General features: G+C 44.6%; 1 protein-coding gene across 4 annotated transcripts; it reads right to left on the bottom strand.

Annotated features, from left to right (window-relative positions):
- Nucleotides 1-3,191: 3,191 nt before the first annotated feature.
- TRMT12 (tRNA methyltransferase 12 homolog) lies at nucleotides 3,192-13,885 on the bottom strand. Of its 4 annotated transcripts, XR_014308225.1 has the most exons (3): nucleotides 11,755-13,885; nucleotides 9,147-9,173; nucleotides 8,481-8,723 (listed from the first exon to the last, which is right to left on the bottom strand). XR_014308225.1 is itself a non-coding variant. In XM_082718998.1 (2 exons), exon 1 carries the CDS (start codon nucleotides 13,105-13,107, stop codon nucleotides 11,788-11,790), a length of 1,320 nt encoding a protein of 439 aa, XP_082575124.1. In that variant the 5' UTR covers nucleotides 13,108-13,885; the 3' UTR covers nucleotides 3,192-3,840; nucleotides 11,755-11,787. The 4 variants fall into 4 exon arrangements, 3 of the variants coding, with proteins under 3 accessions (XP_082575124.1, XP_082575125.1, XP_082575123.1); XM_082718998.1 differs by lacking the exons at nucleotides 8,481-8,723; nucleotides 9,147-9,173 and adding an exon at nucleotides 3,192-3,840; XM_082718999.1 differs by lacking the exon at nucleotides 9,147-9,173.
- Between the last annotated feature and the right edge of the window lie 239 nt (nucleotides 13,886-14,124).

The raw sequence follows: 14,124 nt of genomic DNA on the forward strand, positions 1-14,124 counted from the left end.
GTCTTTCCTCCCCCGGGAAGAAGCCATAATCAAATTTTTGTAGGGGATCAGAATATGCCACCCCCAAATATGCCACTGTGACATAAGGATTATTTTGAACAGAAGATAGTTGAGAAACAGCAGTAGAAGCTTAAACAACTTTTTAAGATCCCTGCCCGCCCTCCTCACTGCCACCATTTGTCTAAAGAGCAGCGTATAAACTTCCACTTGTAAAGGTGTCTCCCTCTCCCTTACCAAGGCAACTCTTAGACTCTCAATTACCCACAAACCTCACTAAAGGAAGCCTTATTTTCCATTAGTTTCCCCCATACGTTTACCTTACCACAAGTTTGCCACCCCTGAAAGCCTAAACCCCTTTTTCTTTGGTCACTTCCTTACAAATCTCTACAAGATTTTTTTTTTTTTTTTTCTTTACTAACCCAGCCGTCTTGAGAGAGAGAAAACAGGAAGAAAACCTCACTCATTTGGCCTCCTAGCACAAACTGCGTTCTGCTATCCATTCGTATCAGGGATTGATCTATAGGAGTGATTATCCTCTATTAAAAACCCTCCAGAGGGGACGATCATAAAACTTCAACACCCCGTTCTCTGGGTGGAGTTATGTGTGGTAGGATGACTAACACCCAAACTCCTTACTCCTGTCTCCCGTTTTTAACCTTTTGCTGTCATTCCCCACTAATAATGACTGGCATCTACCTAGTGCTTACTTTGTACTAGGCACCATACTTGTCTTTGCTATCAGCCTTCTTTGGGTAGGTATTATCTCTGTTTTAGAGAGGAGGAAACTGGGGCTTAGATGGGTTATCAAAATCACCAAGCATGTGTTTAAGTAGTAAACTGTTGAAGTAGTTTTGGCTAGTAAGAGTCAGACTTGGGATGAGAACGCAGGACTATCTCAAGCTTAGAACTTCAGGCATCTTTGATTCCTTCCTCTTCTCACCCACAGCCAGTTTGCTGCCACATTGGATACATTCTTTCCTCACAGTCTCTTGTACTTGTCTCCTATTATCACTGCCACTATCCTAACCCAAGATCTACTGCAGTTTGCCTAATTAACGACAATATCATCATTATAATTATTATGACCACTTTTCTTATCTAGTCTGCTTGCCTCTGCCAGGTTAATTTTCCCAAATTGCACATCTGGGGAATAAACTTGTGGTTCTGACTAAATTCCCAAAGGAAAGCAAACTTGTTAAGATGGGAGGACTATTAAGGTTTATATAGGAAACCTCAGAGACAGAAATTAGCTTCTCAATTCACCTGTTATTCTGCCTTGATTGCAATTTTAAAACAAAGAGAAGCTGTTACAGAAAAAAGAGTCTACAAGGATTAATGTTAAAACAGGATTGTGGTAGAGAAGGCAGGCGAGTACCATTACATTATGGTAATGCAAAATGAAGGATAAAATAATTCACGGGTTTTTCTCCAATTTTTATTCAAAAAGTTAAACATAGTAAAGAGTCAATAAAAATCTTTTTAACAGTCCTCAGCCCTTATTTTTTTTTTAAAGATTTTATTTATTTATTTGACAGAGAGAAATCACAGGCAAGCAGAGAGGCAGGCAGAGAGAGGAGGAAGCAGGCCTCTCGTGGAGCAGAGAGCCCGATGCGGGGCTCGATCCCAGGACCCTGGGATCATGACCCGAGCCGAAAGCAGAGGCTTTAACCCACTGAGCCACCCAGGCGCCCCAGCCCTTATTTTTTTAATGGTTTGTCATCTTAATTTGATTCACAAATTTTATTAGTATCGAATCTTTTTTAAGATTTTATTTATTTGGGAGAGAGAAAGTATGAGCCAGTGTGGGGGTGGTGTGGGGCAGAGGGAGAGGGAGAAGACTCCTGCTAAGCAGAGATTTCAGGACCCTCGGACCACAACCCAAACCGAAGGCAAATGCTTAACCAACCATTAGTGTAAGAATTTCTAATTCAAACTAAATCCCATTTGGGCCCAGAGCTCTCAGGAGTGGTGGTATGGCCATTCTTATCTTACATGACTTCAAATTCTCCATCTGACTTTCCCTATCTATAAAATGACTTTAATAAGATCCTGGCAAAGTACTTTAAAATACTACCTTAGAACTAAGTGTATATTACTGAGTTTTTTTTAGAAAGCTTAGGAATTTTAAACATAAAACATAAGCTTTCAGAAGATTTTACCTATACCAGCGATCCACTCTTCTGCTTTACATCTGGCATCTCTTAAGTCTATGTTTTAAGTTCAGTTTCATCATGTCTGAGCTTCTCCAGTTGCCCACTTATGTGGTGTTTTTTGTTTTGTTTGTAAGTGAGAGAGAAAGAGGGAGAGGGAGAAAGAGAATCTTCACCTGATCTTAGCCAAAAGGCCGAGAAGCGATGGGAGAAAGAGAATCTTACACAGGCTACATGCCCAGCAGGGAGGCCTGACACAGGGCTCGATCCCACGACCCTGAGATCCCATCACCCAGACCCAAAATCAAGAATCGGACACTTAACTGACTGAGCCACCCAGGCGTCCCTGCTTACATTTTATGGGTCCAGTTAAGTCAGGAGAAATAATCATCTGCAAGTAAAGATGAAGGGATGCCCTTCCTATACTACCAAAAAATATCCTGTACTACCAAAAAATTGATGACGACGATACCACTTAATAGATGCTATGATGGGAACAGAGGAACAATGGGGAAAATCTCAGAGGAATAGTTTTTTACAAACTAGCTATGTTTGCTTGGCTTTGCAAGAGGTTTTCTCAGTTCTGTATCAGGAAATGTCTGTGTTAGTCATCTTCTGAATAGAAGCTAAGTTCCTAAAAAGCAAAATCCCTCTTTAGCACCCACCACATGGGGAAAAAAAAAAAAAAACAAGAAAAAAGTTAAATCTGCTTTCATAGAAATAGCTGCAATTCAGTGAATTTTATCTTTGCTTGGTTTCTACACTGACTTGAACTTCAAGATGCACAACTCAGGTGTGTATTTATATTGAATCCACATAAAACAGTGTGGAGGGTGTGTGTGTATCATGTAGGCATACTCCATATACATAAATTACCTGTGTGTAAAAATAACAATCTGTTCATTTGGTTTTAATGGCTGAATGCCTTTTAGTTGTTCTAAAAAGGCTTTGGAAGTAGGATGTGTAAAAACTCATTTGAATTTTCTGTTGATCTTTGCATTTGCCAAGTCTTTGTTCCAGAGAGCCACAACTGATTCTGGGTTGTCTTGAGCAAAAAAGGAATTTATTAGAGGGTTATTTTCATTATTTTTCAAGATTGCAAGTTTCAAGAGTGATAAGCAATTGGTTGAGCTTCTTGGACCATGTATCTTCCCTTAGCTGTACCAGAGGGCGGGTACACACAGCTCCCTTACTGGCAGAAAGCAGCAGGAGACAGGTACTTAGAACCACCCACCCCCCTCACCCACCAACGTGTTACATATTCACTTCAAATGGAAGACAGGGACGCTGGTAGGAAGGGTAGGAACTGATAGCCCAGAAAGGGATAAATATGTTCCATAACATATTTAGCAGACCTTGGGAATTACTTAAAAAAAGTAATTTCTGGCCTGAAATTATTTTATAGTTTTCCTTATTTCATTAAATTTCAGATGTATCCATCAAAATTCAGCAACGAGTCAAGTCTTCTGGTTTTGTTAATGCCGAATGAACAGGAAGAGTCTGTTGTTCAGTTATGGAAACAAGAAAATGTAGTGGCATTTGGAATCAATATTGAGTATACACCGACGACTTTGGTTCATTCATTCATGTAACAGACATGTGCTTGGCCGTATACTTGCCCACTTCTGCCTCTTGCTAGTGCTCTGTCTCTAGACAGAGTACTTAACTCTCTAGTCATCAGTATCCTCCCCTGGGAAAAAGAAAAAAGATGGTTAATATTGCCAGATAAAGTATGAAAGACATAGCATGCAAGAATGTTGAGTTTAATCTCAACAAACCTGTGGAAAGAAACAGAAAATAACAGCGGCAGAGCCAGGATTCTAACTGGTATTTTTTGATTCCAAAGCCTATCTGACCCTCTGTAAGTAATTTTTCATGCTGGTTACACCAATTAAAACAATATATTTTAAGTACTTAGTATGACATATAGTATGTAAGGGTACTTAGTATGGTGAACAGATTTGAGAATATCCTCACGGGAACCCTTACAACACAACACACAACATTCTGCAATGGTTCTGGAGTGTATGGCTCAGGACTACTGTTAAGATATTGTTTGTTATTTTGGATTGTTATATGTGATCATCACATTCATAGTACGTAATTTATGTTAGAATGTAAATGGGTTATAGGTTCAAATATGTTAATTATGTAAAGCGATGGTCAAGAATAATCCGAGGGCCAAGATACTGAGAGGCAGCATACAAGTAACACTAAGTTAAAAACATCCGGCGAGGCAGGGAGCCCAAAGAAGACGGATATAGTAGCCCACTGATGGACGGGAAAGGCAGGAACCTTCCCCCTCAATGGGATCCTGTAGTCTAGGCTCCTAATAGTCACTTCTCATTTCAGAGCTGCGCCCAACCAAGTAGAATAAAAGCTTCGAGATGGAAGATTCAGTACTGTGAAGATTTCAATTTCAATTTATTCTCTTACAGTTATGGAGGTCAGAAGTCTAGAATCAAGGTGTCCACAATTCTGTTCCTCCTGAAGCGTTCTGGGGGAGAATCCATTTCCCTGCCTTTTTCAGTTTCCAGAAGCTGCCTGCATTCCTTGGCTTGTGGCCCCTTCCTTACATTGCTGCGTCCTGCCTCAGTCATCACAGCTCCTCCTCCTCATACTGCCTCCCTCTTCCAAGCACCTCTGAGATTTTAGGGGGCCAACCTGGATAACCCAGGATACCCTCCTCCCATTTTGAGATTTTTAATCACATCTGCGAAGTCCCTTTCACCATAACATACTTACAGGACATGGACATATTTGGGGGGCGTCATTTAGCCCATCACAGTAGGAATTCCATTTCTACCCTTTCATTCCTAGCTGTGCATTTTCTGTCTATACAGTACATGGCACTGTGTAATAGGGGTTTAGAATGTATACTGCATCCTGGCGGATGGCACCTCATTCACTAGGCATTATCTGCAAGCCTTGGTTTGGGTTTTTTTTTTCAAAAGGTTTTTCCAGGCACACCTGAGTGGCTCAGTTGGGTAAGCGACTTGTCTTTCAGCTCAGGTCATGTTCCCAGGGTCCTGGGATCGAGTCCCACATCAGGATCCTTGCTCAGCGAGGAACCTGCTTGTCCCTCTCCCTCTCCCTGCTACTCTGCCTGCTTGTCTCTCTTTGTCAAATAAATAAATAAAAATTCTTAAAAAAAAAGTTTTCCCACCACTCCACCAGGCCAGCATTTTTTGGGATGGGATAGGACTGGTGAATCACATGGCCATGTGTCCACTGAAACACCTTCGCCGTAAATCAGATCCCTAGGTCGGAGGCAATATTCCGTAGGATACATACTGATGGATCAAACACTTGTAAACCCTTGCATAGTGATGCTGGCCAACACCCTGTGGGCAGGAACTCATACATGCAGATGGGAAGATTCTAGTCAAGGTGAATCACTGCCCTTCTGCGACAGAAGACAGAAGTCCAGTGTAATCCACTTGCTACTTGAGAGAGGGTGTTGTTTCAAGGGCTCAGTGCCGAATGCTAGGGGGTGGCTCCTTGGTGAGTAGAGGCCATGCTGCTAGCATCTTGCTAACCTACATCCTTCAACCGACCTTATTCATGAACCATTATGCTATTGGGGCAGCTCATGACTACAACTGCTAAAATTAACTGGTGAAGTCTTTTTACTTGTTTAGTTCCTCTTGCGTGATTCAGGTCTCTGGTAGGCCCTGCAATACAAAGACCTTTACTCATGTATCCAATCCTGGAGACTTGTCCGCTACCTCTTCTCCCGGCTTCCTTGTCCCTGATCTAATCTTTCCCACTCCAGGTCCCTGATCAACTCATCGACCTATATCTGACATTTGTCATAAAGGTAATTCTTACTTCAGGCCACTTCTCTTTCTATATAAAGTGGACAGCCAGAAACACTGCCAATTTTGCCTTTTGGGAGGATTCCCCTCACTTCTGAGGAGGTCTGTCAGGTGGCAGCAGTCTGTTTCTTGTTCGCACCCATATTCCAAGAAAACCAATCAGTGAATTTAGCTGCGCATTTCTGTCCTTCATCAGCAAGCCCGAAGAGCCTCTCAAGTGGCCAAGACTGTGAGCGGAGGGAAGGGCACTGATGCAAGAGTTATAAATATGACAGGAGTCTGGGCCCCCTGCCTGTGCACCTGTTCATTTCCTCTGGCCTTGTCATCCATCCCAGATGCGACGCTTCCATCTTATGATGGACTGACTTGAGGGTCTGGTGAAACTTAGTTTGTGATGGGCAACACTGGCAACAGGGTTACCTGATGTCCCAAGAGATGCTCAGACTCTACCAACGCCTACTGGCATGCAAGAGCCATTTCTGGATGATACACGGTTCTCCACTGCTTATTGCCTGGCCTTGCTACAGATGTCTACGTAGGACTACCTTGTGATTTTCCCATTGGGGCTCGCCATCAACTCCCATGGCTCACAGATACTCATACCACACAATCCCCTGGATTGAATGACCCATGAAATAAAGCTAATTATGCTGCAGCTTGTACCTGATTTAGAGCCTTTATGTGCCGTGGATCCCACTGAAAACTGGCAGCCTTCTAAGTCACCTAGTCTCTGAGTCAGAGCAGCATTCCCAAGTTCTGAATTCCCACAGAGAAGCAGAGAGAGGTTGGTCTGCCTCCTTGGTAGAGGAGTACTGATGACTGGGAGAGATGCAAAAACTTCTTCTTTACTGCAAAGGAGCTATCTTAGCATTCAAGCAGACCAGCAGCCCTAAAAACGTCACTATTGTAACAGGTTGCTGTTTATTAGTGATTATTTTCCATCTTTGGAGTGCAATACACTAGTTTTTTATCCGACCTAATTAGTATGATGCAACAGATACAGTAGGTTAGCGTGATACTCTGTGGGATGTTCTGATGGTCTAGATCTCCTCAGACCATAATATGATGGGAGAGTGGAGTCCTACACGAATGCGAACTGCATCTTGGCCAGCTCTCGGGACCCAGTTCCATACATACCCTCATGGCTCCTGATGGTACATGTTGGCTAGATCCTGAATTCACTTTGACACATGGTCCGGCTGAAATTGTTGAAAGTAGACCCCAAAATGAGGCTATAGCTGCTTCACTGTGGTATTGTGGAAATGTAGTCTTATTCATAAAGTTGTGTTACCTTTATTGGAATTATGAAACTATGCATACGTATAGCTTTGATTTAAAAAAGTAAAATTCAATTACTAAAAGAGAAACTAGGACAGTCTGTCCACCTGTATCTACCTACCTAATGGTGTACGTGCAGCTTTACTGCATGGGCGTTCAATCTAGGAGACAATATGATACGTGTGGTGTGTGTGTGGTTATGCATGTGTGGTGTGTATGTGGTGTGTGTGTGTGGTGCAACTAGGGTATGTACCAAAATACAGTTTTAACTTCATATTCATTATTTTCTATTTGCCTTTGATTCAACCTTGACCTTTAAAAATCCAGGGAGACAAAAAGCTATTCTGACAGCTTGTGGCCTTTCTGAAATTATGTGGTTGTTCATCAAGTAACCTGCCAGGTATTATCACATCGAATCAGAAAGATGCCATTGTATTTACTGTTAATATTTTTATATTCAGTTTATAATATAGGTAGGGATACTCAGCACAGCAGTGCTAAGAAATTCTTATGTCTTTATATGTTGAAATTTCATGTCAGCTTAAGTACTTGTATGTATTTATTATTGCTAGAGTGAATTTCTTCAATGGCTAGTAAATTTATACATTAATTATTATAAATGTCTAAATAGTTAAAAAAAAAAAAAAAGCTACATAAAACCCATGAACAAGCCTCCTCGAGGCACTGGACACAGGCAACAGACAACCACCCATGTGAGATGCGAACCCACAAGGCGAACACTGACTTGCTCCATCTTACTGCCTGGAGAAAATTTCTGGGCTGTGGCTTGATGGGGAAGCCAGCGGGAGCCCAGCAGACTCCCAGAGGTGTGGAGTGACCAGTCCCAGGAGCCTAGGAATGAGTCCCAAGAGTGGAACGCCAAAGTGGAGAGAGCTACAGACAACTCCGGACATCTGCTGACCATTCTCCTAAAGCAGCAGCCAAGTAATGACCAGTACACACAACACACACTAGAGGAAACTACCAGAGGCCAAGAAAATGACCGGTTTTACGCTTGCCCAGTGAGAACTGGCTGCACCCTGAGGCTGTTCAGAGTAACATATATAAGGTTTCTCCTCACAGGTGCTTGTCATGTGGGAGAAAAGTGAATTAAAAATGCTATTTATTAGTTTGTCATCATTTTAAATTTCCTTTTTAAAATGCGTATGTTATATTCCTAGATCAACATATGCATATAATTTACTAAAATTATGAAGTTAATGAACCAAGCAACTCACGGTCGAGGAGTTTAATAGAATTATCATTACTGGTTTTTAATCACAGCCTCTCCATCAAGTGAGTGCGATACCCGGCAACTAATCCTGATGCTCACAACGGAAGCCTTCAGCGCCTGAACACATTCCTGGACTGAGGTGACAAACACTCCATGAGCTTCCTGATCCTTTCAGTCTTTTTTCCTTGGTTCCATGAGCTGCCTCTTCCTGAGCCGGCCAATGCAGCAAGTGCTCGGAGAAAACTGTAGTGCAAATGGACACACGCAAGGTGGAGGCAAGGCTTCAGGCACCCTTGTTGTCTTCCATCCACACGTAAGTCTGGCCCATTCTTTAACTCTCGGTTGAAGCATCCCTGCCCCCATCTTCCCAGGCACACTCTCCACTGCCCCCAACCCATTTCCCCAGGCATGGACGGCTGCCTCCCCTGGGTGTTGCCTGTAAACACCCATTTGTCTCAGCACTTAGTACCATTGTGTCCATGTCACCAGAAGTGATCCTAGTGTGGGCAGGACTCAGCTTGGTGCTTTGTTTTGTTTTTTAAGATTTTTATTTTTAAGTCCTCTTCACACCTGACATGGGACTTGAACTTATAACCCTAAGATCAAGAGTTGTGTAGCCTATCTACTGAGCCAGCCAGGCACCCCTCAGGACTCGGCTTTACTCACCACTGTCTCTGGCCCTCATCACAATGCCTAACAGAGAAAGGACACAGTACATGCCAATTAATCAATGAGTAGCTTTTCAAAATAAGGACATTCTACTTCAACTACTAAAGCAAATGTACAGCAGTTCCTCACACTCAAACTGGGAAATGGTAGTTTACCCTCTATGCAGACTCTTGAATGCACGAGGTATCCCCTATGTGCCAGTCATGGTGGTGAGAGTCTATGTATGTTAACTCACTGAAAGCTAACGAGTATCCTTCAGGAGATGTAAGTTGTTCACCCGTATGTACAGATGGAGAAACTGAATCTTGAGAGGCTGCCTAAGGTCATGGACAAGGGATAGAAGTCAGGAGGTGTATGAGTTGAACCTCAATTCCATGAACACAGAACCCACGTCAACCTTCTGATATCCCTAAACCCTCAAGGCCTGATCTGTCTATCGCAGGGTGAATGCATTCATTCCAATGTGTCTGACTTCAGCAGCCTATCCATAGCTTGCGACAGACAGGTGACTCCTCAGCCCCTGGACATGTGGCTCCCTGACTCACCTTCCTCATTGCTTCTCCCCTGCCTTCCTTCCTCCCCATCTTTGGCTCAAGTCCCAGCATCACATTTCTAGTCTGAGGTTCAAAAGCTGCAGGCACACATGTGAGAAGAAACCCCATATGTAGAAGAGGAGATGATTAAGGCAAACAGGCAGGATGCTCTGTGGGGTGGGGATGGAACAATCAGGCCCCCTTCTGTGGTGGGATCACATGATAGCTAACATTTCCTGGGGGTGTACTATGTACTAGACACTATTCTTTTTAATCCTTACAACAACCCCCGCCTTCAACATATCTCTCACTGTTTCTTCTCTTCCAAATTGATCTAATGACGATGTCCAAACATTTTCTGAGCAAGCATTTTGCACTTGCATTTTTTTTTCTCCTTCCACTAGCATCACCCTGACTCCACGTCCCAAGATATTACCCAGTTTTTAAGAGTGAGTTCGGACACGACCTCTCCGAAGACTTCCCCATTCTCAGAACTTTCCTTCTCCACCTCCGCACTTCTATGTCATGCTATTACTCACATGGTACTTAATGTATTCCAAGTCTCTCAGTTTTTGTGTTATTTCTGCTGCTAGGTTGTGAGCTCCTCAGAGACTGGGCTGTATCTAATGCATCCGCAGTTCATATACACAACAGGCTCACCGATCCTGTCGTTCCTGACGCTATTAAAAGCAAAGGGCAAGCAGCTCCAGCCCAACCCCAGCCAGCCAAATGGGACATACAATTGTAATCCCGATAAAGCCACTTTCCTATGTTTCCTTCATCAAGAAAACAAGCCCAGATGGCTTCAAAGTGCACCAAAACAAAGCTCTGAAGTGCTTCTCAAAATTAGTCATCCCAAAGGTAAACAGTGGTTCTCTGCAATTAGTCGTTCCAGTGGTAAACAGTGGTGCTGGCAGACGGCCATAAAACAAGGTGAGGCGTGAAAAACTCTGCAGAAGATCTTACGTTGCATATAGCTCCTTATGTTGGCCCTGACGTCCACCAGAGAAAAAATATGAAAAGGGAGCTTGAGCCCTGTTAAATGTAATATTTTAATTTAAACTTTTAAAATAGGTAGCTTAGGGATACCTGAGTGGCTCAGTCAGTCAAGCACCTGCTTTTGGCTTGGGTCATGATCTCAGGCTTCTGGGATGGAGCCCAGCATTGGGCTCCCTGCTCAGAAGGGAGTCAGCTTCTCTCTCTGCTTCCCCTTCTCCCTCTCCCCTTCCCACCCCCTACCTCTCATGCTCACGTGCTCTCTCAAAATCTCTTAAAAAAACAAAACACAACAAAACTAGCTTATTGCATAAACTTAAGGCTGGAAATCTAGTTTCCCCATAATTTAAAGCAGTCATTTTTAGCCTCTTTTCTACAACAAACCTAATGTATAAGACGTCTTCCCCAACACTCATTTAGAAATGCTAAAGGGAATGAAGGCGATAAAATAGAGTAATTCTTAACCTCTTCCTTCCCTAATCTCGCCAGCCTTCATAACAAGGCTGCACCATTTGAGTGCTTTGATTTGAGCTGTACTGCTCAGTCCCATCGATTTCGTATCTCAAGTACATCCACTTCCCACTGCCAGCATCCTAGTCCAAGCTACCGCCATATCCTCCCTGCACACCCACAGAAGCCTCCTCCAAGGTCTCCCTGCTTCTAGCTTGGCCCCACTCGGGTCAGTGTTCCACACTGTAGCTGGAGTGATTTTGGAAACAGCACTATGTCTTTCACTCTAAAATAACCACTGCCCTGTGTACAACTGCTTATTAGACAATAGCCTATAAAACACCTTCATTTTACAAGTGAGGAAATCCAAGGCCAAAAGAATACTGGTACCACATACCAAGGTAAGACAGGACTGAGGTCAGAATTCACTGTACAGACCTCATTTCAGGGAGCCATACTGCTTCTCCCCGATATGCAGTTCATTCTCATTGTGATAATGGAAGACAAACAAGATGACTTGTACTGATCTAGAGCCTGCTTTCAGGGACACAAAATATTAAAATAGGCTGCCAGGAGAAAAGAGAGGTGAGAACCCCGCCTAAACTTATGTATTAAGGGTCACTCACATGTAGATCCTTGTGTCTCAGGATCCACCTTCTCTAGCCAACTAGAGGACAGGGGCGGCATTCCAAATCCAACACTATGTGATCCACGTGGGGAGCATAGGATTTCACTGGCTGGATGTGCAGGATTTGTGTCTTCCATGGTGTCCCGTGCACCTGCTGAAGAAGGGTGGCAAGACGAGTTTCTGCAGATTCCGCCCACCTCTGCCATTCTGGTTTGGTGGCTGCGGATAGCCTTTTCCCCCTAGAATCCCTGGTTGCTCCATTTGTACAATGGTTGGTGATCATTTGCTGAGGATAAGGCCAATGTTCCTTCTCCATTTCACTGCTTCCCGGAGGCTGGTGGTTCTTGCCTGGGTAAGATTCCACATTTTGGTGGATATGCAAAATGCCCCCAGCATCGTGCCGCAGCACTTGGCAGGCAATGGGCCAGCCTTCTTCAGAACTGGGAATCAGCCCCAGGTTCACCCGGTCTGCAATGTTTGAGAGCTTCAGTTTTCTGTTATCCCCAAAGTGTATTTTGCACCGATCTGCCACTCCATTGATATCAAGGTTCTTTCTCAGCGCAGCTACAGCGTGGGGGTTCCACTCGCAGGCATGGACGAACGCAGCGCCAGCATGGACGAGGAAGGGCAATGTAAAATAACCAATCCCTGCATAGAGATCCACCAGCACTTCTCCAGCACAGGGCAGCGATGCCACTCGAAGCTTCTCAGTGATGTTTCCGAAGGAGAACATGCACCGGGTCACGTCAAACTTATACCGGATCCCATTATCCACATGCTCTACCCAGCCATGGTCGCCCAACAGCAGAGTCACTGCTGGCGTTCGAGCGCCATCTGGGGATACCCGCCCTCGTTTGGCCACACGACGGACGCCAAGTGCCGACGCAACAGTCTCCCAGAGTTCTGGTTCCAGATGTTTCCATCGCTTGGCTTGGAAACAGTCCTCGCTCAGCAACAAGAGGTCGCCATGTCGTTGCCAAGATCGGGGCAAATCAGCCTCCAACTCAGCTGACCACGTCACTCCCCGGCCCTCTACCCAGCGACTCACTTCAAGACACAGCCTTTGGGCAGGTGAGCAACCCTGGGCCTTCTTTGAGGGGACAGGATGCAGGAGCTGCGTCACTGTACAGGTGCTGCCGGGAGCCACACGATCCCTCAGCTCGTGCAGGTGCTGCTCCGGGAGAGTCTCTCCCCGCACCGGCAGCGCCACCGTGCCATCCGGCATCTTCTCTACACGGTGCCGTCGGTCCAGGAGTTTCTGCTTCTCGAGATATTCCCTGTATCGCTGGGTAAACCGAGGCTCAGTCACAACCGCGACAACAGCCGCAGGCTTCCCACCTTCCCTTTCCATGTTGCTGCCCCCACATCCTCTCGGATCCCCTCCGCGAGACTCCCGGAGACTCCACTCAGCCGGCTCAGCATACCCACCGCGGCTACAGGACCCGCGGCGCAGACGCCGCGGAACCGGTGTCGGAAGTGACGTCAAATGGGCAGGCCGGAACTAAATACTGAGGCTCTCGGTGACGGGTAGCGTCGCCGTTGCCGTGTGAAGCCGCTGCCGCCATCTTTGTTGTGGTTGACTATGCTCTTGCTGCCGGCCAACAGAAGATTAACAATAGCAAGGAGTTCTGTGGGCTTAAAGACGTCCAGTTAGTCGGTATGCTCCAGACCCCTCGTGCATCTCTTCAGTTCTGCTCCACGGATCCAAAGAGAGAAGTGCGCTTGGGAGGATGGGCTGAATTTGGAGAAAGGCCTCCCATAGTCTCAGGCGGCTCTCAGATCAGTGTCAGCGGCCACAGCGTATGAGTCCTCATTCCCCTTTTCCTGTTGAGATAGTCGTCACGTCTCACTGTCCTGCAGTATGAAAAACCAACCAACCAACCAAACACAAAAAACCCACACATGTTTGGAAGTCAGAAGGATCCGAGCAAATTGTATCACCTCTCAGAACCAGAATCGTCACCTGTAAAATGAGACTTACACTAACTTTCTCAGATGACTGCCATGATCAGAGATATTATATATAAAACACTCTGAACAGTGACTAGCAGAGAGTAGATCCCCTAGAGTTATAACGTGCTAAGTTGAAGTGGTTAGATAGTAAGTATTTAATACCTGTTGACATACTTTGATATGGCTAATGAGGACAAAGAATTCCCCTACACCTAAATTAAAATAATGGAAAATAAGAGTTGGAAAGAAGTCCTCTTCCTTCTACTTAATTCTCACCATTCTACACAGCAGGATATTGAAACCCAGAAAGGTTAACATTCATTAAGTTTCCCAATTCAGGTCTCTATGGGAGGCACAAGGTTATAGCTAAAACAGTTTCTTATTTCTTGACACCTATTCAGTCGATCAGAGTTGT

This window comes from Mustela nivalis (genome assembly GCF_964662115.1).
Source record: "Mustela nivalis genome assembly, chromosome: 2".
Lineage (NCBI taxonomy): Eukaryota > Metazoa > Chordata > Mammalia > Carnivora > Mustelidae > Mustela > Mustela nivalis.